Source organism: Tyto alba, unplaced genomic scaffold (genome assembly GCF_018691265.1).
Source record: "Tyto alba isolate M040663 unplaced genomic scaffold, T.alba_DEE_v4.0 Super-Scaffold_29, whole genome shotgun sequence".
NCBI lineage: Eukaryota > Metazoa > Chordata > Aves > Strigiformes > Tytonidae > Tyto > Tyto alba.
In genome coordinates this window covers 10,454,364-10,479,237 of record NW_024881303.1, presented here as the reverse complement: position 1 = coordinate 10,479,237, position 24,874 = coordinate 10,454,364, and the positions used below count along the sequence as shown (strand labels likewise).

General features: G+C 45.0%; 1 protein-coding gene across 3 annotated transcripts; it reads left to right on the top strand.

Annotated features, from left to right (window-relative positions):
* The first annotated feature begins 3,167 nt into the window (after positions 1-3,167).
* Positions 3,168-21,791, top strand: PLD4 (phospholipase D family member 4). Of its 3 annotated transcripts, XM_032981685.2 has the most exons (11): positions 3,168-3,640; positions 6,629-6,718; positions 11,253-11,458; positions 12,161-12,344; positions 13,717-13,837; positions 14,207-14,334; positions 14,507-14,707; positions 15,105-15,244; positions 18,507-18,672; positions 19,723-19,819; positions 21,151-21,791. In XM_032981685.2, exons 1-11 carry the CDS (start codon positions 3,638-3,640, stop codon positions 21,357-21,359), a joined length of 1,545 nt encoding a protein of 514 aa, XP_032837576.1. In that variant the 5' UTR covers positions 3,168-3,637; the 3' UTR covers positions 21,360-21,791. The 3 variants fall into 3 exon arrangements, with proteins under 3 accessions (XP_032837576.1, XP_032837577.1, XP_032837578.1); XM_032981686.2 differs by lacking the exon at positions 6,629-6,718 and having other exon boundaries at positions 3,169-3,640; XM_032981687.2 differs by lacking the exons at positions 3,168-3,640; positions 6,629-6,718 and adding an exon at positions 6,751-6,836.
* The last annotated feature ends 3,083 nt before the right edge of the window (positions 21,792-24,874 follow it).

Sequence of the window (24,874 nt, the reverse complement as noted above, 5' to 3'; positions counted from 1 at the left end):
GATTGATGTGGGGCAACAGTGGGCAGTTTGGCTGTGGGGCGTGTTGCTTTCCTTCGGGGGGGCGCAACCCTGGGACGCGGCCCTGCAGGGACTCGGAGCACCTGCGCGCAGGAGCGTGCCTGATGCACTTGTCTAGAAAAAGTATTTTATTTTAATGGATTGGCTGCCTAGGTGTCTGAATGATGTGGGCTGAGCAAGAGAAGCCAAGAAAAATGAACGTAAGAAAACAGTACTCTATCCTGCTTAAGCTTTTTTTTCTTCCTCTGAACAGAAATTACTGAAAATACTGTACTTGCTAAAAGAATCGGTGCCTGAAAGGGCTTGTTCAACACCAACACTTCTGCCTTTCTCAACATCCAACTCATAGAAACTAGAAACTTTAAAAAAAAAAAAAAACAACAAACAAACAAAACAACAAACCAAAGCAAACAAAATGTGGCATCCACCTGGGGACACTTCATAGGCAAGGAAATATCCAGAGGGCACAGGTGAAATTTGATTCCACCTGTGGCTCTAGCCCAGCAAGGTAGCCCAGTAACCAGGAGCACAGGTCACTCCTGGGGGGTAGGTTTGAATCTCCCTCCTAGGCGCAGATAGCCGGGCAGGCTTGAGGAGGATGGATCACAACACAGCCCCTAAAACACCTTCACAGGCAGCACAACCTCTGTGTAATCAAGAAAAACGTTCTTTATCTTCAGGAGGATGTGAGGGTAGCAGTTGCATCAGGCCAGTGGTTTCCTGGGTTGCCAGGTTCTCTGCAAAGCGGAGTGTAATTTTTATAATACAAAGCCAGAATATTAAAGACAGACAGCACACACTGAAGCTTCTCCTATCACTTGTAGGTCATTTTTCCTGGGTGTGACTGGAGGGTGAGTGCCACACAAGAGGGGTGACAAGACTGAGACAGCAAAGGACTCTGCAATCACTTGTGCTATGCAAATCACTGATTTTATTTATTTATTTTCCACTGAAATATTTTTTCCGATCAAATTACAGCTGACAAGCGTTTCATTTTAGGTTGAATGAAATGATTCCAAAATAAGTGTTAAATATTTCAAGTCAAATGTTTCAAGTCCATGGTTAGAGCTTTTTTGTGAATTTATTGATTTTTTTAAAAAGTGGAAATTGAGTAAATCTTTAAAAATGTTTCCAAATAAAAGAATCACAATTTTATTTAGACTTTGAAATTTTCTCTAGGCTTGTCAAGAATCACTTCCCAATTCTTGACCTGAAATGACTTCTTTTTCTTCCCCCCCTCGGCTCACTTGAGTATACAGTCTTTTGGCATAAAGTATAAATAGAGCATTTTTCTTTTCAAGTGTAAGGACCCTGGCTGTTTGTGCCTCCCATCCTTCTGTCGACTGTTGGTGTTCGCAGCCCAGCCGCCTAGTCCTAGTGAAATGGAAAGTGTAGTTTTGTAGTAATCTCTGCAGTGACAGCGACGTTTTTGTCTATTAATAGCTCTTGGAGATGAGAACGTGTTAAACTGGCAGTTTTTTCTTAGTGAACCTCCCACACAGGCATTAAAAGATCTTTGACGGAATCTTTTAATGCACCCTCCTAACAAACTGGAGTCCAAGCATGCTTTTTAGGAGGGAGTACATTAACCACAGTGGCATCCAACCGTACAGTGAGCGATGCATTTACTCTGTGTGTGGGCTGGTGGCGAGTCAACCAGAGCAACGGGTAGAAGGAGCCTTGTCTGAGAAATGGGGAAGAGGAGGAATGAAAAAGATTGCTCGTTTGCCCTGAAAATTGCCGGTCTTTTTTTCTTTCATCTCTCCAATTTCATGAGTTGGTCAAATAAATCATATTCTCCCCACAAACCCACTTCCATCTTTAAACCCTCAAAGCTACAATGCTGCTAGTAAAATCAGGAATGTGTAATTGATGTTGGGTTGGTATGTGAGATCAGATAAGCAGAAGGAAACCAGACTTTTGCAAGCTGAAGAGAAGGAGGACGATGAGATTAATCAGTGCTGTAAGTGGTTAGAGAGCTGCCAAGGAGGAGGAGAAACACAGGTCCTTTTTCTGGAAGCTGCTCTTCCCCCAATACAACCCAGCCGCTCCCAGTTTGAACTAAGCTGGTGGCATTGGAGCAATAAATTGTACATCCTGAACTTCATAGAAATGTGCTGCTGCTTGTGTTTTATGCTCCCGAACTCATTGAAGTCAGCGGGAGCTTTTGTGATTTATGTCACCATAGTTCATGCCAGGATTTCAGTCCTGCACATAAACAGAGCAAGGCGGCTCGTTGCTAAGCTTGCTGACATGCACAGCACACACGCTGACTTAAACTCATGAGGTGCTTAGATGAAATTAAATATTTAGTTTGGATGCTCAGCCTCTGAACTCAGCGGAGGGACAGGGACACTTCCCAGAGGCAATCTGGACCTCTAGCGTGGTGGCTCACTGGAGTTGCCTCTTTTCCCTGACTGCAGATGAAGCCTTGGTGAAGGCAGGGTCCTGCCTGGTAACATGAGTCTAAAGGGATGGCAGTAGCCTTTGCCTTGATTTTTAAAGCCCTGACAGGTGATCTGTGCACAGCAGTGAATTCAGGAGAGCTGCCTGCTCAGACAGGTGTCCTATCTGCTCCACCATCTTCTTTCCTCTCACTTTTGTCCTTCTTTGAGTTACTGCTTGTGTTTTAGTCCCAGGGGAAGCAGCAATTCATGACACCTTCAGCTTCCCAGAGAAAGGCCCCTTTTTGCTGTACCTGACCTATCCATCCTCTGGCTTCTCTTTTCCATCTCCAGCCACTTACTATGAGGTATGATAAGGCCTCACGAGTCTTGTTGGCCCTCAAGTCGTCTCTCCATTGTTTTCCCCTACTGCAGCCTTCCTCGGGTACTGAACTGGGGAACTGCATCCTTCAGTTCAGCAGGTTTGAGGGACTGCCTGGAGAATAACAGCAGCATTGCCATACTGCGGTGTGTGGACAGAGGTGCAGCCTTTGGATTTTTACAGAAGACATTTCTCAGAAGCTGCCTGTAACTCAACATCACATGTAACCTTCTCCCTCAGCAGTGTTGCTGGAAATTCCAAATACCATTTGTTTAAGATGAAAGCTGTGTTCTCTCACAGGAGCTAGTTTGCTTCCTTATGTTTGCCTAAGGATGATTGGGCAGGAGAGTGCTTGCAAGAGGAACTGGGTAGAGAGGCATTTTTGGAGTGTTTGTTCCTTGGGTTAAAATGAAGCTTCTGGTGGGTTAAGAATGAAGTGGTGTAAATGCTGCCATGTCTGGGATGCAAACTGCATTGAAGCTGAGCAGTCCTTTCAACCAGTGTCTTCTAGAGCTGCTCGAGGCTCTGATCTTACACCATTGAAGACAGTGGGAACTTCACCATTGAACAGAGTTTGAGCCAGGTCAGGCACTGCAGCAAGTTACGCCAAACAAGTGGAGATCAGGACCTGGAGTCTACGAACTGAGTAGCAACAACTAGATGAGAACCTGGGACTCTGTCTGCACATTGTGAAACTCAGTGTTTAAGAGGAAGTAATCTGCAGCAGGAGGAAGAAAAAAAAACAAAAGAACCTGAAACAAATCTGCTGGTGAAAAGCACTGCTTCTTGTAAGTAGAGTTGGGAGTAACATCAGACTACAGTAGGACATCCACACAGAAGGAGGTCTTCCAGGATGGTAAGTATATTTGGCATCATCCTGAGAGTGTTGGGGGGTGGTCACGGAGAGATGAATGCACTTTGCTCATTCGAGGAACTTCAAACAGCTTCTGGGGAGGATTTTGTATACTGAGAAGTCTCATCCTTGTATTTCAAATCCAAAATCTGTACCAGTTTGATGCTGATAGAGAAAAGAAGTACCAGAAGTTATTTTGGGGGCAGGGACAAAGCAGCCTAATGTTATAAACAACAGTCTCCCATGTGTACTCAGCAGTCTGTGGTATTAGCTTGTGTTCCAATCTGTGAAGCAACACTAAGTGGCTCTTGTATTTATTGCTCCTGGATGAACTTTAGTCATTGAAATTGGCAGCTAGTAAAGCCCTGAAAGCTTAGAGGGAGCCATAGTTAATTACTGACCAGCTACAATATTATTAGTAAGAATTCTGTTCCGAGTCTGTGATGTTTTCTTTCTTGAAAATTAAACTGCATATTTTAGTGCTGTTCTCATGACTTCTATATAGCAGCTGGGAATCTAACCCTTCACCGGTCGGAGATATCAAGGACTTTGTTTGAACCAAATGGTAGATGACTATTATGGCACAAGTGAGATCTGTTTGCTTTCATATTTTAAGAGAAATGATGCTTTTTGAATCCATTTTGTAACTTTTACTGAAGAAAGAGAACTGAAACAAGTTGTTTCTCACAAGCTCTGTCCTTCTGAAAGCACCAAATGGCTGTAAGTGCACCCACAGCTGCAGGTCCTTACCAAGACACCGCTTGGGTTGCCAAAGGTGTGGTGGGGAGCAGTTTAGCTTTAGGGGCCAGAGGGACAAGATGACACCTCTCAGGCTCTGGTTCTGTGACGAGAATCCCCCTGGGCAGACAGGGGACTGTTTCTTACTGGAGAGCCCAACGGGTTGGGACAGCTACAGCCACAGCAGCGAGCTGTGAGTGTGACCTGCAACCTCACTGGGCTCTCCTGGCCTAGACTGAGGGGCTACTGCTGTTGTTTTTCAGCTGCCTTTCTCCTCCTCCTTTAAAATCCCTTTGCCTCGGTTTCCTACCAAATTCCTTAGCTGCTTCTCTCTTGCTCTCTCCTCCTTTTGTTCCCACTAAGTTTTCTGGGTTGCTATTTTTCTCAAGGTGGGGGAATGGCGTGTGTTGCTGTCACACAGCTTTCTCTGTGTGATATATTATATCTTCACTCTCTGCTTGGCCTGTAAGCTCTTTGGGGTAAGACACCACCTCTTTGTACTGTGCTTAAAGCATGAACTGAGATTTCAGGGGCACGGGGGCCTAGCATTCACCGGGGGATGGCTAACTAATCATTCACTCCCGGCAGCAGCACAGTTTCTCCGGGGCTGGCAGAAGGGGTGTTTACCTGCCAGCATTTATAACTATTTCTAGTGTAAAAGCTTGCATCTGAATCTGGGGTCAGCAAAAGGAAGTGCCAGTGAAAAGTATGAGTGAAGCTGCCTTGGAAAGAAGGTACTGCTGTAGTGATTACAGCTGATAATACCAACAAGCAGACCCTGAAACAGAAAATTCGCTTTCACCTCGGCAGCTCTAGCACGCTTTTAAGCGTGACTGTTCATACCTTTTCTTCCCTCTCCATCCTTCTCATTCATTCTCCCTTGTCTGTTCTTTTACCTTGGGTCCTCTCTTTTCACACCCCTCTCCGCATTCCCTAAGTCATGGTTTCAGATCCACCTCCCTTGTCTCCCAAAATATCCTCCACCTCTTTGGTTCGGTCCCATTAGTTCTTGTGAGTTGGGTGCCACAAGAAGCCTTTGGGGCTATGTCTGTGCTGTGTCCAACTCCTGCCTGTGCCACGCAGTCGCAGCATCTGTACAGAGAGGTGGAGTGGGCAGGAGCTGGACACAGCATGGACCTGTGTGGCCTTGCTGCCTTACTGGTGTGGGAGGGCAGACACCACGAGCCCATCCAGTTCAGGTGATGATAGCTGTGAACATATGGTAAGATGGATGGGACAAGCCTGGCAGGATCCTTCCTACCTAAAACTTGTTTGAGTGTGGCCACCCACGGAGCAACTGCATATCTGATACCACTGCAGCATGTTCATCCTCCAGGCTACAAAGGCCCAGTGGCCGAGGGGTTGGAAGCGGTAATTTGGAGACTGGACAGATGGTGATACCATCTCGTAGCACCTTTTGAAATCTACCGTACACCAGGATGTGCTTCTTGCTTCTGAGCACAAAAAATGACAGCTGGTTCCTACGGGGTAAATTCACCTGTGCCGATGCAAGGATGATTCATGACCCATAGGGCACGTGTGAAGTTTTTGGGTTGACTTTTGGAGAAGGCAAAAGAGGCAAGCAGCCAACTACCCCTGCCCTACCATCTGCTTTGAGTTTTGGCATATTTTGGTATTTGCTTTTGTGGCTGCCTCTGCGGGTGCTAACACAAGATTCAGCAATACTGCCTGAAGAGCAAAAGAAGAGAACTTATTTTCTAGGATCATGGTTGCAACAGAGGGGAAGAGGAATTTATATTTAGGCCTGGTCCCTGTCCCCTTAACAGTCTCCTCTGGAAGAGATGCCAACACTGAAGACAACTCACAGGCATAGGAAGAGAGCAGGAGACTAATTGAGTCACACAGAGGATGACACTGATGCTGTACACTATCACCCATGGCTTCTGTGCTTCATTATTGCTTGTTGGCAAATGTGTTAGCCTGCAACAGGACAGAAGTGAGTGTTGAAGTGGGATATGATGCAGTTGTTTACACATTAATTACTGCAGTGATTTTTGTGTGCAGACAGCACCAGGGAAAAACTGCAGGGACCTTTCCCTCCCTCTCACTTTGGATCTGCTAATGTCACTCAAGACCAATAATACAGTGAGGATATTGCACAGATCTGTACTTAAATCTCAGAGCACTATATAAAGCAATGGCAGTAACCTGCATTTTTAATCTGTAACTGGCTTTATACAAATGTTGTCATAATGCTTTATTTTTCCCCTTGCATACATTTCTGTTTTTCAGATTGTGAAAAAAGCACTAAAAACATCCCTGATGTTTAATGAGTCCTCCAACATGAAATTAAGCATGAACAATCAAAAAGGCATCAAAATGGTAATTATTGGGATACACTACATTTAATTGCAAGAGCTGAGATTACACTGACATTTCTGAAAAGAAATAACAGATTAAGAAGAATGATTTGAATTTATGGCCCATTTTAGAAATACGGGTAGGTTTCAATCCTATTTGCAAACAAGTGAGTGACAAAGCCCTCACTGACTATCCAGTAGGCTGATCAAACCTTGCTGAAGGGGATTAATGTGGACCCTAATCCTCCAGCCCTGGCTCAGGACAGTAAACTTTGCTCATACATATAACCTCACTTCCACCAGTGGCACAGCATTTATTTTTTTTATTCAAACTGCCGAGAGCACCTGCACATCACAGTGTGCATCATGGTGACAGCCAAGAAGTGACTTCAAAATAGCTCTCTTACCTTAGAAATGTCTTCTAAAACCTGTGTGATGTTTAAGTCTTGCCAACATGCTCATGGGATGAAATGCAGAGCTGTTAAAAGTTGGTGGGTTATTATTGTTCTCAATGAGAGTGAGAACAAGCTAGAGGGCAAAAATTTAAGTAGACAGTCTGTTTAAAAATATTTTTCTCATTCAAATCTGCCTGAAATTGATAGCAGCACTGTAGATCTTGAGAAAAGCAGAGGAAATGAAAAGTAAGAAACTTTATACACATAGAAACTGAAACAGATACTTGCAGAAGCAATTGGTTTCTGTGTAATTTTCATATGTACCCTTTCAGGAGGTCCCATTTATAGCTATAGCCTTGTGACCACTCCCAGACTTGGTTCTGCTGCCTGGAGGTTGAAAAGCTCAATTCTGAAGTGCACATTGCCTCTCACAGGGTGGTGGATGGTCTCAGCTCCCAAGAGTTGCCATCAGGAGCCAGACATGATAACTGGGGGGAAATGGATCTGCACTGGTGTCTGTCTTTTCTTCCTCAATATAGGGCAAAACACAGAGCCTAGTGCTACACGTTTCAGCATACAAGTGGCTAGACTCCAGATCTGCATACACCAGGTTGCCAGGCTATATATTTTTTTTTTGTTTAATCTACATTCAGGAAAAAAAAGGAAGCACAGAAAAATAGAAATAAAGATAACTCACCACACTAGAACAAGGAAATACTATTATTTCATCACACAGATTTGTGTAGTTTCACTTAAGTGAGGTTTAAGTTAGAAGACAAAAACAGAACATGTTTAGAAACCACAAAATGTCCTTCTGCTTCTGACATTTTCAGACCTGTTTTTTTATCCCTGACTTCATAAACTTCCTCTTTATAGTAGTGCTAGGCTTGATTCCACAGCTTACCTTGTGTTATAGATTTCCTTGTTTGATTTTGGTAGAAATTTTGTTGAACAAATATTTGTCTTGTGTTAAAATTAAGCTAATCAGTGTTGAATCATAGAGTCACATGACGGTTTGGGTTGGAAGGGGACCATGACCAGGGACACCTTCCTCTACATGAAGTTGCTTAAAGTTTGCTTCATGAAACCTGGCCTTGAACCCTTCCAGGGAGGGGGCAGCCACAGCTGCTCTGGGCACCCTGGGCCAGCGCCTCACCATCCTCACAGTAAAGAATTCTTCCTTATAGCTAATCTAAATCTGCCCTCTTTCAGTTTAAAACCATTATCCCTTGTCCTATCACTACACTCCCTGATAAAGAGTCTCTCTCCACCTTTCCTGTAGTTCCCTTTAAGTACGGGAAGGCCGGTCAAAGCTCTCCCCAGAGCCTTCTCTGCTCCAGGCTGAACCCCCCCAACTCTCTCAGCCCGGCCCCCCAGGGGAGCTGCTCCAGCCCCCCGAGCATCTTCGTGGCCTCCTCTGGACCCACTCGAGCAGCTCCGTGTCCTTCTTACTCTGGGGGTCCCAGACCTGGACCCAGCACTGCAGGTGGGGTCTCACGAGGGCAGAGTAAATGGGGAGAATCCCCTCCCTCGACCTGCTGGCCATGCTTCTCTTGATGCAGCCCAGGACACCGTTGGCTTTCTGGGCTGCGAGGGCACATTGCTGGCTCATAGTCAGTTTTCCATCCATCAATACTTCCAATTTCTTCTCCTCAGGGCTGCTCTCAATCCACTCATCACCCAGCCTGTATTTGTGCTTGAGATTGCCCTGATCCATGTGCAGAGCCTTGCACTTGGCCTTATTGAATGTCATGGGCCCATCTCTCAAGCCTGTTGAGGTCTCTCTGAATGACATCCTTTCCCTCCAGTGTGTCAACCACACCACACAGTGTGGTGCCACCAAGAAACTGGCTGAGGATGCACTCAATCCCACTGTCCATGTCGCCAACAAAGACGTTAAACACCACTGGTCCTAACACTGATCCCTGAGGAACGCCACTAGTCACTGGTCTCCACTTGGACGTTGAGCCACCGACCACAACTCTTTGAGTGTCACCATCCAGCCGATCCCTTGTCCTCGTGGTCCATCTGTCAAATCCATGTCTCTCCAATTTAGAGACAAGGATGTCATGCGGACAGTGTCAAATGCTTTGTAGAAGTCCAGGTAGATGATGTCAGTTGCTCTTCCCTTATCCACCAGTGCTGTAACCCTGTCATAGAAGGCCACCAAATTCTTCAGGCTTGATTTGCCCTTAGTGAAGCCGTGTTGGCTGTCCTCAGTCACCTTATTTTACATGTGCCCTAGCATAGTTTCCAGGAGGCTATCTGTCCTTGCTTCCACCCTCTGCAGGCTTAGTTTTTGTGTCTGAGTTTGTCCAGGAGCTCCTTGTTCATCCATGCAGCCTCCTGGCATTATTGTCTGACTTCCTCTTTGTCTGGATGCATTGCTCCTGAGCTTGGAGGAGGTGATCCTTGAATATTAACCAGCTTTCTTGGGCCCCTCTTCCCTCCAGGGATTTATCCCATGGTACTCTATCAAGCAAATCCCTGAAGAGCCCCAAGTCTGCTCTCCTGAAGTCCAGGGTAGTGGTCTTGCTTTGCTTCCTCCTCATTGCCCTCAGGATCTTGAACTCCATCATTTCATGGTCACTGCAGCCAAGGCTGCCTTTGAGCTTCACATTCCCTACCTGCCTCTCCTAGTTGGTGAGAAGCAGGTCTGGCATAGCCCCTCTCCTTGTTGGCTCTTCTGTCACTTGGAGAATGACGTTGTCATCAATGCATTCCAGGAACCTCCTGGGTTGCTTATACCTTGCTGTGTTGTCCCTCCAACAGATATTGGGGTGGTTGAAGTCCCCCATGAGGACCAGGGCTTGTGAACACGAGGCTGCTCCTGTGTGTCTATAGAGGACCCCATCCACTTGGTCTCCTTTGTCAGGTGGCCTGTAGCAGACCCCCACTATAACATCTCCTGTCCCTGCCTTCCCTTTAATCTTGACCCATAAATTCTTGGTCAGCTCTTCATCCATCCCCAGGCAGAGATTCACACGCTCCAGATGGTTACTGACATAGAGGGAAACATCCCCTCCTCGTCTCCCCATCTGTCCTTCCTAAAGAGCCTATATCCTTTCATTCCAACACTCCAGTCACAGCAGCCATCCCACCATGTCTCTGTGATGGCAGTAAGACCATAGCCCTGCCAGTGTGTGCATGGATCTAACTCCTCTTGTTTATTGCCCATGCTACATGTGTTTGCATAAAGTCATTTACGTTGGGCCCCCAGTGACACTGACTTACTGGCTGGAGTGGCTGGAATTCCTCTCTGCTGCTCTTCAGGTGCTCTCCTGCTGACCTGTGATCCCTTTCCACGCTCTGGACATCTATTGCTGGCACTGGCATCAAACTGGTAGGAGTAGCCAATGGTCTAAGTAGCCAAACCCCTGGCTGTGGCACCAGTCCCGTAACCATTTGTTGATTCACCAGATTTGACTGGCACCTCCAGACCCCTTCCCTTTGACTGGCAGGATTGATGGAAAAACTGCCTGCGGTCCGGACTCCCTTACCCCTGCTCCCAGGGCTCTGGAATCCTTCCTGATACTCCTCAGACTGCTCCTGGCTGGGTCACTGGTGCCCACGTGAAACAACAGCAGTGGATAATAGTCGGTGGACTGTACAAGGCTCGGCAGGGTCTTTCCTCTTCAGTCTGCAGAGCGGTGAAGTGGTTCTGCAAAGGGCACCTTAGACTTCGGGGGAAGCTTCTTCCTCCTGCAGGTCCTTGCCATTGCAACCTTCTATTCTTCTGCATTGTTGGTCCCCCTTCCTTCCATGTGTGGCCAGAGACTGTGGGCCCACTGCAGATTGCACTTGGAACCAGCTATCTAACTCCTTCTCAGCCTCCCTGATGCTACGCAGCCTACTTACCACCTCCTGCAGCTGATCATAACTAATGGTCATAAGTTATGATCTAAACTAATCGTAAGTTTGGGGAAAAAATAGGTTTTTGATATGTTGGCACAGGAAAAATTAAGCTAAAAGTAAAATCAGGGTCCTCACATAAACCAACCCCAATGTAGCTTGTGGTCCTCACTTTCAGCAGTGTATCTAATACTGTCTGCCAGTAGCTGACAGAAGAAGTGCTGTAAAAAGATTGTGATTTATCCATTAGCTGGTGTATCAGTGACTTGATGATCACTTAAATATTCTCCTATTTGGATTCTGTTCTAGTTTCAAATCTTAGGGGCAATTTTGATACTTGGTCTTGTCCTGATGGCTGTTTATTTCATGAGAATGGGCAGCATAGTTGATCCTAACAGAGAAGAAGCAGTTGTCAGCATTTACAAAGAGCTGGAGGAGGAAGAAGGACTCTACAGAGATCTCCCAGGAATCACAGTAATTGAGGAGGACACCAATAGATCCAATGAGTCCTGCAGGTAAGACAAGCCCGATGGCACATGGAGAAGTAATCACCAGATGGAGAAATAGTTACGATGCTGATAATAGCAGCATGGCTTTTGTTCTCTTCCCACTGTATAAGGGATAAAGTACCTCTAATTTGGGAAGACTAGGGGTGTTGTTTAGGCACTGGGCCATTAGTAGGTGCCCATTACGAGAGGCAATAGGGGCAGTATCACAGCTCCACTAGTGGTCCTGTGCTTGTACGTTCAGCACAGCTCTATTGCTACTCCACCACCTCCAGCCATCCTCCTTTTGTGGCAGTGGTGGGAGGCAGCAGAGTGACCACTGGGCAAAGCAGCCTCTGCTGAGCTCACCTTCTTTCAGAGGCTGGAGGGGGCAGTGGATGTTTGTCCCGGCAGAGGATGGAGAGGGTACCGGAGTGACATCCAGGCCTGGGGGGGGGGGGGGGTCACTTTTCTCCTCATCTTTAGGATGGTAAAATGAAAAGCTCAGAATGGCTACTGAGAAGCCATTCTGCTGGATTTGGGAGAACAATGTACAATATATGCTTGGCTATAAAAAATGGGGATAGAGAATATTCCAAGCATTTTTGTCCAGCTCAGCTTGTTTGCTTTCGAGGTTGATATTCACAATGGCCGTCTGTATGGACTCATAGGTGGTTGGTTTCCTGCTGGGGTCACAGTCACTTGCTTCAAAATATACAATTGCCATTGCAGCTTTGAACTTGTGGAAAATGTTCCTTATGACCTCGCTTTTGAGATAAATAGCACTGCAGCCAAACCCTTGTACCAAGCCTGGATGAGACTCCTTGATCTAGCTCAGGAGAAAATTCATGTGGCTTCTTACTATTGGTCTCTTACTGGGAAGGATATCAACGTCAATGATTCATCTTCCAAGCAGGTAGGAGAAAAATCAATGACAAGGACATCTATGGTTGTATGTCTCACGTAAATGTGGCACATGGCAGACTGACTGTGTGTTCTGTCTCCCAGAGACATTGCTTGACTCTTCCTGTGAGCCCAGAAAGGTTTTCCATGCTGGTCTGAAGCAGCACACCAACTTTCCTCCTCCAGTCAAGCTAGACTCCACCTGGGCTCTGTCCGTGTCTCCGAATATTTCTACGCTGCGTTTTAAGAGCAACCAGGGCCATCCTCAAAGCCACACTCCCCCTGCCAATGGGCAGCCTGTGGTAGGGGCAGCCAGTGGCACGGCTGAAGAGCCTACACAAGTGAACATGCCAATTCCCACGGGCTAGCTGGAAGAGTCAGGAAACAAAATCTGCTGGACTCTTCACTGCTTCAGAGGCTGCTTCTCCCCTGTGTGGATACAGCAGCTGCATTCACCTATTTTGCAGGTGTCCCTGAACCATGCTGTTGGACAGCAGCTGAGAGCATTCATTCCCCTTTGCAGGGCTGTCCTCCCGGTCACCCCGTGCAGCCAGGCTTCCTACAGGGCCTCTCTGGCTCCACCACCAAAAATAAAAGAGGCCACACCACAGGCTCACCTTGCAACCATCCACTGTGTTTAATTGTCCCTTGGTTCTCTTTGGGCCTGTGGCAGGTGGCAGCTGGCAACCTCCCAGGCAATCCTGAGCGGGGTCTGGGGGACTGTTCTGAAAAGCAGAAGGTACAAGGCCACCTGACTTCAGGCAGGTATGGGGTTGAGTTATGTGTCAGGAATCGTGCTGTTTGCTGATAAGACCAGATGCTGGCCTGTTTGGAACCGCGGGCTGAGCCTCTGCCTCCCTCCTGGCACCCATTCCTTCTTGTCCTCATGGGCTCTCTGGGACTGCTCTCCTTGTCTTCCTCCCCAGGTGGGTCTGGGGTTGTAAGATGACTCATTTCCTCCACATGAGAAGAAGTAAAAGTGACAGATGTAAGGCTGAGCCCTGTCTCTGCTCAAGGAACAGCTCAGTGTAGGACAGTCTCTGTTACTTTTATCCTCAGGGAGAAATGACACAGCATATCTGTTCAGCATCAGCATCCAGCAGTTGATCTTCACTGGGGCATCCATCTTTGAAGTCTGGGATGTTTGTGGTTGTACTTTTAAACCTTATATAGAATAGCATTAAACAATCGAAAGTAAACTTTGATTCATACATTGGATCAGAATCTTTGTTCTCTTTTTTCTCTATTTGGAACACTCCTGAAATAGGTGACATTTCTGACCTTCCTTGTTGCTGAGGTTCTTCAAAGGCAGCATCCTTTGTTCTTGCATATATCTTACTAAATGTTCTACAACAAAATGTAAAAAATAACAATGTATCATACAGGGTGAAGATATTCTGAAGAGGTTTGAGAGATTACTCGAAGAGAACGTCTCTGTGTATGTTGCAGCAAGCATGCCAACTTTGGCTACAAATTCAACTGACCTTGAGCTTTTAGAGGAAAAAGGTAAATATCTCAGTTCAGTGATGCACTCAGAATTTCAGTGTTGCAAAAAGTCATCTGAGAGAAACTGGTCTCCAAGGCCTATTCTGGTGTGGTGTTTACATGGGTTCACAGTTCAAGCATGAATGTGTTCACTAGTTCATGATTTCTGTATATGCTGTCAAGCCCTTAAAGATTTTTCTGAAAGTTCACATTTTGTTTATTTTTGCTAGTTACTGTATTCCCAGGAATGACTGCCTGTGAATTTTGGTAGCTATTACTGGCTGCAAGTATTGGACATCCAGACATGCTCTGGCTGTCAGGGGGACAGTATAGATTACCATCTCCATGATGTATCTAAACTCTTTTTTCCCCTCCCCATCTTTTTTTCAGGGGCTCATGTAAAAAAGATTGATTTTGGACATCTGGCAGGAGGAGTGTTGCATAGCAAATTCTGGATTGTAGACATGAAGCACATCTATATTGGTAGTGCAAATATGGACTGGAGATCTTTATCTCAGGTAAGCCCTGCTGCTGCATATTCAAAAACCTGGGGAAAAATTAATGTTCTAGCACATAACAGAAAAATCATAATGACGTACAATATTGACTAGGTGGGAGAAACAGCAAAGAAACCCCTGGAGATGGAGGTGGCTCTTTCTGGGGCTGTGACATAGCTTGCTCTCTTTACAGGTGAAAGAGTTTGGTGCTGTGATATACAATTGCAGCTGCCTGGCGAAAGACCTCTGGAAAACATTTAGTACTTACTGGGATCTTGGACACGCTAATGCTACCATCCCATTTCCTTGGCCTCTTAATTATTCTACTCACATTAACAAGCATCAGCCTCTGGAAGTAGAATTTAATGGAGTCTTGACAAAAGCCTATTTTTCTGTAAGTATGTTCTAAAATAGCACGATAGACTGTAAACTATGCTTAAGCATTGGCCAGAAAATTTTCTTCAGCTATCTTCAGCTACTTGTGTTCCATTTGGATAATAAATAATTTAACAAGTTTCTCTGGAACTACTGAAGGAATAAGGGTCGACCCAACTTTGGCTGTCAGGTAGTGTGGCAAGAACAGGGTGCAGGTCTCCTTTAATCACCTGTGGGCTCAGTATATCAATAAGTATCTGACCAAACAGGACGTAGAAGGCATGAGGAACAATAGTGGTCCACCTCAAGTGCTTTGTGCTATTATAATGAAAACTGAATGGATCTGAATAGAAATGAATCATAGTCTGACAGAAAGAAGGATGAAATTACTGACCTGTGTGTTTTCTTCTTTACAGGCTTCTCCTCCAGCATTTTGTCCAGAAGGTCGCACCCATGACCTTTTTGCTATAATCAGTACTATCAGTGAGGCACAGAAATTTGTCTATGTTTCTGTTATGGAATATTTCCCTACCAGCCGTTTTGTTCATCCAGAAAGGTACAATTTTAATCCTGAGCAAATCAGTTGACTGCACTACTTAAGGGAAAAATACACTATTCCCCCAATTCTGCAATGAAAATATTCAGAGTGGAGAGAACTGAGGCTTTGCTCTGCATTCACGACTGCCTCGTGGACTGAGAAAATGCTGATGCTACAGGAAGGATGGTGCCCAGTACTGCCCATGTGCTTCGCTAGTGTTTTAAAGCAGCCTCCTGTGCTTTCCACAGAGCAAGAAACTGTGAAGTGCCAGGCTAGGGACAGTCAGGTACAGCTCCCCTCAAAATACAACTGAGCAGCTTTATGTATAGAGAGAGGAATGGGAACAGCAGAAATATATCTGACATCAGACTTTTCAGAGAAAATATTCATAGAACCATAGAGTGGTTTGGGTTGGAAGGGACCTTGAAGATCATCTAGTTCCATCCCCCTGCCCCGGGCAGGGCCCCCTTCCCCCAGCCCAGGGTGCTCCCAGCCCCGTCCAACCTGGCCTTGAACCCTTCCAGGGAGGGGGCAGCCACAGCTGCTCTGGGCACCCTGGGCCAGCGCCTCACCCCCTGAACAGGGAAGAATTCTTCCTTATAGCTAATCTAAATCTGCCCTCTTTCAGTTTAAAACCATTATCCCTTGTCCTATCACTACACCCCCTGATAAAGAGTCCCTCCCCAGCTTTCCTGTAGTCCCTTTTAAGTACGGGAAGGCCGGTCAAAGGTCTCCCTGGAGCCTTCTCTTCTCCAGGCTGAACCCCCCCAACTCTCTCAGCCCGGCCTCCCAGGGGAGCTGCTCCAGCCCCCTGAGCATCTTTGTGGCCTCCTCTGGACCCACTCGAGCAGCTCCGTGTCCTTCTTACTCTGGGGGCCCCAGACCTGGACCCAGCACTGCAGGTGGGCAGAGTAAATGGGGAGAATCCCTTCTCTAGACCTGCTGGCCATGCTTCTCTTGATGCAGCCCAGGACACCGTTGGCTTTCTGGGCTGCGAGGACACATTGCTGGCTCATAGTCAGTTTTCCATCCACCAATACCCCCAATTTCTTCTCCTCAGGGCTGCTCTCAATCCACTCATCACCCAGCCTGTATTTGTCCTCTTGCTTTTCTCTCTTCTGCTCCTGTTTCTTTCTGGATTTTACTTTTTAAGACTCTTCCCTTCTGGCTCTGCTGTCTGTTTGACATACTTGACCCGTAGTCTGGAGGCTGATTTTCAACTGTCCTTGCCAAACTCTGCCATGACAGTTGAAACAGTCTTTAAAAGAAACCTCTGGTTTTTTATTTTCCTTTTCTTTTATAATCCATCAAAGGACATAGAAGCTCCTGAAGTGTGCTGGATGCATGAAACAACAGCTCTCAAAGAGATGGTGGTAGTGGTGATCTGTAGTGATCAAACTGTGTGTGGTGGACCACTGCCACAGTCCCGGTGTGCTGCCCGAGGTCACGGCAGATTTACACAGACTCTGCACATCAACTCAAATCTGAGTAACACAGAAAGTTAGTCAGTCACGGGGTAGCCACTAAGACTCCAAATCCTCTTAGATATGCTTGAATTAGGATGTTTACAGGCAACCAAGTACTCTGAGTATTATCTGCTTATAACGTTTCTGAGTTTTACAATCATCTAAATAATCTGACTGAGAAAGAAGTTCAAGTGAAATAATTATGTACAACATGGACTGGAAAGAATATGGTGAGCTATAGGTTGCCATTTAGCCAGAACTATACCATGCATCATGTCCTATGGCATGACTGCGTAAAGCCTCTGTTGTTCAGGTGGGCATGTGTGTGTTAGCAGGAAAAGTGTAGGATAATAGATAGACACAGATAATTCTACTGTCCTTGAAACAAATTGTCAAAGACTAGCTTCCACTTGGAGGGTATTTTTATAAATCAAACAGCTTAGAGGATTTTCAGTTTCTGTGTTGTACAGTTGAATCTCTGGGTTTCTCATCTCCTGCTTTTAGCTAAGAATAGGTTCACAGAAAGTCTCTTTTCCCCCTTAGGAATGAGTGTGTTAATACTCCTCATTCTTCATCTGAAGCCTTATTCCAGCATTTGTGACAACTAGGGCCAGATCAGATGCAAACAAGAATTTGAAAGGCCTAGGGAAAGCGGCATGGGGCCTCGGGCTATCTCCACAGCAACCAGCTGTAGTGCAATGAATTGAGGCTGATTAGTTCAGGTTAGGTTCCTCCAGCAGCTGAGGCAGGGGGAACAAAGCTGCTGTCTTAACGCCTAAGTGTTAATCAACTAGAATGATAGATTTAAAAAACGGAAACTGTTCAAAAATAGCATTTCTAAATAGCATGTTTTTCAAAGTTTTTCAGGATTTACAAGTCAGCCTGAGCCTGAAAGCACATGACTGGTCTGTTGATTGTAATAGGATGATGTGTGAGGGAGGATTAGAGAATTCAGGCCTTTGTACATAAAACCAAAAGGAATAAGTTAGGCAAATTAATTCATCATTGCTCATGGGACAGTGAGCAATTGCTGGTCCTCTCTCTGTATCAGTCCTCCAATCTGTACTAAAGATGTTTGTCTTCCTCCGTGCAGCACTTGTTAAGATCTACATAATGAAAATTCTACATGGGCATTGGGAGTTACTAGTCCTGGGATGTACATTGCCCAGCTCTTACTGTTGTGTAGTTGTGTCAAAAATTTTCCCCTAAGCTTCTGCCAACACAAGGGTCAGGAAAACGAGCAGCCGGGTGTTTACGAGAGCATAGCTGTGTGTTTTACCTCAGGGGCACACGGCACACTAAAGAGGGCAAGGAAGGATGGGGAGGGATAGAGCCTGTCCACACTGGCTGATGTCACAGGACCACTGCGGATACTAGAAAACAGTCTCCAGGATCCTGAAACAGCTATGTTCTGAAAAATGGTTCTTAGGCTTTCCTCTGGGCTCTGTCCTTTTTACCTTGTGCTGTATGATCTGGCTTTACATTGGAGTGGCTATTGTTATTTTTAGTTTCCTAAGGAAATGAGCATGATGGCACCATGCTGTGTGTGTATCTATGTACATGCACTTTACTAAGCTTTAAAATTTTTGATAATTTCAACCCAGTTTGGCAGAAACCAGAGGTCTCAAAACACACTGAAAAGAACTGGCTGGGTAGAAAGCAGAAATCTTGTTGATACCTTCAGTGAAGTTCACAAGTGCTCCTCTTGCTAGATATCAGAGATTCCCATCTGTGCACGGCATCACTTGTATTCTCAGTCTATTGTCACAGCTTTCTACTGAACTGTTTCAAAAATATCACTTATTTTTCTCTAGATACTGGCCAGCCATTGACAATGCTCTGAGATGTGCAGCTTTCAACTACCAAGTGCAAATCCGGCTTCTGGTCAGCTGCTGGACCCACTCTGACCCAGCCATGCTCTACTATCTGAGGTCCCTGCGTGCTCTCGACAATCCACATGCCCACATCAGTGTCAGCGTGGTACGATAAGACACCTGATTTGGGGAAGACCGCTTGAGGATATGGGCCCTGCACTGATCTTTGAGTCTAAGCTGCCAGTTGTGTGTGCAAGTAATAGGTTTTAGAGAAGCAGATTGTCCATTGTTGCAGCGACTGTTTCAGGTCCTTGAGGCCCAAGAGATAATCTTTGAGGAAGCAGCTATTGCAGGCTACTAGTGATATCAAGAGCTGTGCTAGCTGCACCGCTTGCAACATGATCCAGGCAGTCGCTTTTGCCAAGCACCGTGGCAGTAACTGTTTACATGACAACTTAGTGCTCTTCTCATGGACCTTCTCCTGTATGGAGTATCTTAAATGCATCTAGTCACTATCAGTTTTTTACAGTTGAGAGCGCTGCTGACTGCCTATATAAATGGAACCACTTTTGAACACTAAATATTAACACGCAGGCCATAGGCACTAGGCTGGACTGTACCAAGTGGAGTGTGGATGGTGTGGAAGCTCCCAACAAGCTGCAGTTACCATGACAGAGAGGAGTCACACAAGTAAAGAGGAATTGTTTTTACTAAAAAAAAAAAAAAAAAAAAAAAAAAAAAAAAAAAAAAGTAAAGATCAGAACTGTAGCTTTTAGTAGGAATTAACACAAAAAGTTAGGCAATACTGTTGCCTGCAGTGCCCATTGTGTCTGATATCAGCCCATTCTAGCACAAAATAAGAGCAGCAATCAGTGGTAAATGCAGATCTATTAAACAGCTGCCTAAAACTGCATTTAATTGTCTGCCCTGTAATGATAATAGCTGTGCCACTAATGGAACATTGTGAAGAAAACATTATCCTTATCTGATCTCAATTGCTTATCCGATTTTATGTATAGTGGAAGTACTATTTGTTAGTTTTCTTGGATAAGAGTAAAATCTCTTTTATAGTACATTTAATAACAGTGTATGGAATATTCTCTTCTTTCTGTACTACTCTATTCTTTGAAAATATAGAAAATCTGCGTTGTCCAATTATTCAGTCTGTTCCTCACTCTGGTATTTCTATTTATGTTTTTAATTTTTATCCCTCCAGAAACTCTTCATTGTTCCAGTTCTGAATCACACAAATATTCCTCATGGGAGAGTGAATCACAACAAATATATGGTCACTGATAAAGTAGCCTATATTGGTATGTATTCCATTATTCCAAACACTTACAATATCTTCAGATCAATAGGACTGAGACTGAGATCGGATGGGCTGCAATATCAAAAAAGACCTCATTTTGCCATGTAAGGCAGATAAACATATCAAAGTATATGGCTTTATCAGAATGTCTGCCCTGGGTAAAGAAGTAGAGATGTGAACGGGAGACAGTGTAGGCCAAGTTCAGTAAGAAAGAGATTATTTCATATGACTGTGAATCATTAAGAGCAGAGCATGACGAGTCTGAGTGCACAGCCTGTGACAAGCACAGCAGGAGTTTCACTGACTGTGCTCAGAATGATGCAGTGATAGCTGATGCTCTAGTTATCGTGCTTTAATAAAAAGAAATTGCTGGAGGAATTAATTCCATGAACAGTTTGTAGAACAGAACTCTAGGAAAGGAAATGGGAAAACAGTAATGTCAATTGCTGCTCAAGTCCTGAAAGTCAGGATGGTGTTTATTTTTGACTCTTTATTAGGATCCCTTAAAAAAGGCAATGTGAAAGGGCTCCGTCATTTCAGTCAGCTCATCCTCCAAGCAATGCAAACCAGCAAGTAGCCCGATCTTCCAATGGGCTGAGGACTTGCAGCTCCAGTTGCCTTTGATAGAACTTGTTTCTTACTGAATTGTCTTTTGAAGACAGATAGGCAGATAATTTGGTTTCATGCCTAAGCACCTTCTGGAACTGACACTAGATTTTTCTGGCTAAGGTGAACACCAGTAGAAGTGCTAAGTGATAAAAATGTGTATTTTTTCACAGTGTTTGATTTTCTGAATGGTGGTAGCTTTGGAGGGAGCCCTAGACAATGTCTACAGCTGGATTCCCAGCTTTGCCTAGTTTAAAAGTGGGCATTGCCTGCTGAGCTCAGAACAACTCCTGAGGATTTATTGATCAAGCGTCCAGTTTCTCCTCTTGTTTTCCTTTAACAAGTAAAGAGAATTAAGTCCATTGAGGATTTTTTTCTTTAAACACAGAATTCCATATCAAACAATGGCTTTTACCTCTCTTAATAATCAAATGTTGCACTCTATTCCCATGTTTATAATGAGTAGATTTGTGCATCCCTGTCACAGGCTGTAAGGAATCACAAGGTTATGAAGCTTCAGGGTTGCAGTTAATACTAACTTTCTGGAACCTGATGTCTTGAATAAGAAGGAGGTGACCTGATTTTTGCTGCTCCATTGGTCCTAATCAGATTTGCAGCTGGACAGCAAATTAGTGAAGCCAGGCAATGTGGACTTAACAAGTATGGAGATCAAATGGAACACTGGGAAACAAATGTTTTCTAATCATCTACTTTTCCATTGCACAGGGACTTCCAATTGGTCAGAAGATTACTTCATTAATACAGCTGGCGTGGGTCTAATTATCAAGCAGAATTCAACCAACCTTCAAAGAAGGCAACTGCCTATCCAGGAACAATTAAAAACCCTTTTTGAGCGAGACTGGAATTCCAAATATGCAGTGAATCTGGAAGATGTGCAGGGACAGAAAGACTGTAACTGGAGAGGCAGACTCTGAAGTGAATTGAAACAGACATTTAAAATAGAAACAAAAATTATATTTGAATCTTGTTCCCTGTGCAAGACAAGGAGCTTTCTTCTTCAGGTCTTTGTCAGAGAAATTGCTTAATGGTGTCCACATTGCTTGACGATGCGAGAACTTCTCATGGTTGGCTCTATCTGCCAAACCACTAGCCAGTGTGTGGCACTTCCTTTTTTGTGTGATTACCTCACCCCAGTTAACGAAATGCACACAGTGTTACATGACGAACTGTCTGATATTAAAGCAACCAGGGAAGATACAACCAGATCTTAATACATCAGAGACGCAGATCATTCTTCTTGTGCTATTTTATTTTAGGAAGCTATATATTTCAACTTTAATGTTTCATTAACAATGTTTGCTTACATGTGTTTAAGCACATTTTTAATAAACTCTTGGCCACTTTAAGATTTGAGCCATGTAAGTAATCACCTACAATAGTGAGGGCAGATTTTTTAAAGCATATGGGAATTAGAGGTACAGGGAAATACCCGTATTCAAGTGTTGAGGCTAGTCGTCAGAGTTAAATGCCTGGGAGTTAAATCTTGGGGGCAGCTTCCAGCTCAGCTGCCCTGGACCCCTGAATTTCTGGGGATGTTCGGATGTCTGTGTGCTGGCCTCATGTAATTAATAAATGGGATGGGGGGGACAAAGCTGCTGCATGAGTGCTGGTGTGGCAAAGGCATCCCACCTGCACTGTGGGCAGTGCCTGGAGAGCTTCCTTGCTCATTTAGGGCTGTCCTGGTGCTGGCCCTGACCAGCGTTGTGTCTTTAGGCTGCCTTTTCTTCTGCAGTCACACAGGGACCATAAACCTGAGCCATCTGGTGCCTTATGTCCTTATCTGCCCCTGAGCGGTGGCCCTGCCCTGGGTGGCTCTCAGAAGCGACAGGAAAGGAAAGCAGGCCACGTGCTCCAGCCCTGAAGTGGTGCAAGTGACACTGGGCTGGGGCTCTGTGAACCTCGCCAGGGCTGTGCGCCTTTGCCTGACACTGGAAACGGAGTCGCAAAGTGAACTTTTTGCTTTGGGCTTGATGTACCACAGAGGCGAGAGAGCCCAAGGCGAAAGCCCGGAGCGTGGCTCCACAGAAGGGTCAGGCAAACCCCCTGTCCTGGCACCCTCGCTCTCATCTGCGAAAGCGCAGCGGACCTCTCCAGCTCCAACAGGCGTGTGGCAGCTCGTGGTGTCACTCCCGTGCTGGCAGGGCCTCATTCAGTTGCATTTTGGCTCTGAGGCTGTCTCTCTTGCCACAGACACAGCACTGGGGCGCAGGAGTTCAGGCTTCCCCACCACGGTGCAACCTCTCCATCCTCCAGAGGAAGTGTTTTGGTGCTTTCGAATCCCTGCCCCGTGCTGAGAATGACAAAGGGACCTGCTGTGATCATCTGCGTGTGGACTGATTTACATCTTTGTGAATACACACAAATCCCCACACAAAGAAGGCCCCTTCCCCATGAGGTCTGTCAGAGATGATCCCAACTAATTTTGCATTTTTTTGTGCTGCTTAGCTGCCTCTTTCAGACACTTTCAAGTTTCCTTGGATTGTTTTATCCATCATTACAAATCAATATTTGTTGTTATTAAGATAGATTTTTAAGACATGTAGTTACATTTACTGGTAACACTGTAAGTGCGAACATATCGAGAAAGATGAAGGTGCTTTTAGCACTCTCCTCCCCTATTTCCTTTCTAGAGGCTGCTTAATATTTTGAGATTTCCATTTACTAATTAAAATTTCTGGCAAAGTAGAACCTCCTCAGCTGGCTTTCACTAGCTTCATTTCATGGGTTTATTATCCTGTACCAACAAATATATCTGACCATGTGCTGTATTAATGCTTGCATGCAAGCACAACATTGGACAGGTTTTTCCCAGTGCAATGAGCACATGTGAATGGTGGGTCAGTTTGAAAATCTTTTCGAGAAGTTACATCTTCAACCAACAAAACTGTTTCTATAGTGGAGTGCACTCCTCTAGATGGCACTCGAAGCTATGTTTTTACTGGTTTTGAGGCGGGGTGTGTGGATATTGCAGGAATAAGAAAACTTCCTTCTCCTCTATTTGTGAGCTCAAATCTGACAGTGCTGGATAAGTTGTTCAGTGGGACAGTTTCTGGGCAGGCTGGGAAACTTGTCTTCTGATGTAATATAAAAACTGTGTGGGGTAAGGTTCAGCTTATAAAGGAAAAATTAATGCTTATGAGAGTGCTCCCTTATTTCCTTTACTGGCATCACATGCTTTTTCTCCACAATTAAGACAATGAAGTGGATCTAAGGGGAACTGGAGTTTATTTCCCTGCTTTCTTGTGAGACTTTTTAGGCCCCTTCATAGTTTGATTCTAATTTAATTGTTCTCTATTACAAAAGTAGAATATGATATAAATTATAACCAGGCTTTGAGTCTCTTAGTACTTTTCTTTTCCATTTATGAAACAGGGCTAATAATAATTCTTATCCACCCACCTGTTGCTTGTCTCTTTCATTTAGGTTGTGATTTCTTCAAGTTAAGGACTGTACTAAATGTAAGCTGGGGCCACCAGTAGTATTCATTAGCGTCTATTTATGATCCTTGGATAGATTTTCTAGTTTGGTTGCAGACAGTTCAGATTTTTCTCAGTATTTGTTTATTCATGTCTAGCAGAAATTGCTGGTTTGGATCCTGAGCACCGATACTCTCCTCTGATCAGCTCATCTCATGGACCTGTGTTACGACGGAGTACAACTGAAGTGAACCAGACCCGCCTTACGTGGGTGGCTTTCACGGAGAGCTGCTGCTCTACGCTCCCAGCAGTCTCATTTCTGAGAGTGCTTGGTTTGGTGCAGTGCCTTGCAGCTACAACGCTGCTGGCAGCAAGGCAGGTAGCAGCAAGACAGAACGCAACTGGTGCCATAGGTTTTTGAGCTCAGGCGGGACTACCAAGTCACCTGGCTTCACACACTAGACACCAGCTTGTTCCAAAAGTTTTAGTATTATCTGTTTCCAATTTTTCACCTCATTACCCAAGGTGTTAATCTCTCAGTTGTTCCAGATAAATCATACCTTTGTTGCTTTCATCTGGGTACTGAGCAAACTTTTAATCTACTGTTTATGCTATATCAGTGTACACTTAACACTTAATTTTTTGAAAGTCATAAGCATCTCCATAATCACTGGAAGATAGCTCTTTTGTCATGGGCATTGACTCACAGACCTCTGCTCTCTGCAGCTCCTGGAGGAGGGGAAGTGGAGAGGGAGGTGCTGGTCTCTTCTCCCTCTTCTCCCTGGTATCCAGTGATGCGACACGTTGGAATGGTTTAAAGCTGCATCAGGGGAGGTTCAGACTTGACGTTAGGAAACATTTCTTTACCGAGAGAGCAGTCAGACACTGGAACAGGCATCCCAGAGACGTGGTTGATGCCCCCAAACCTCTCAGTGTTTAAGAGGCATTTGGATGATGCCCTTGATAACATGCTTTAACTTTTGGTCAGCCCTGACGTGGTCAGGCAGCTGGAT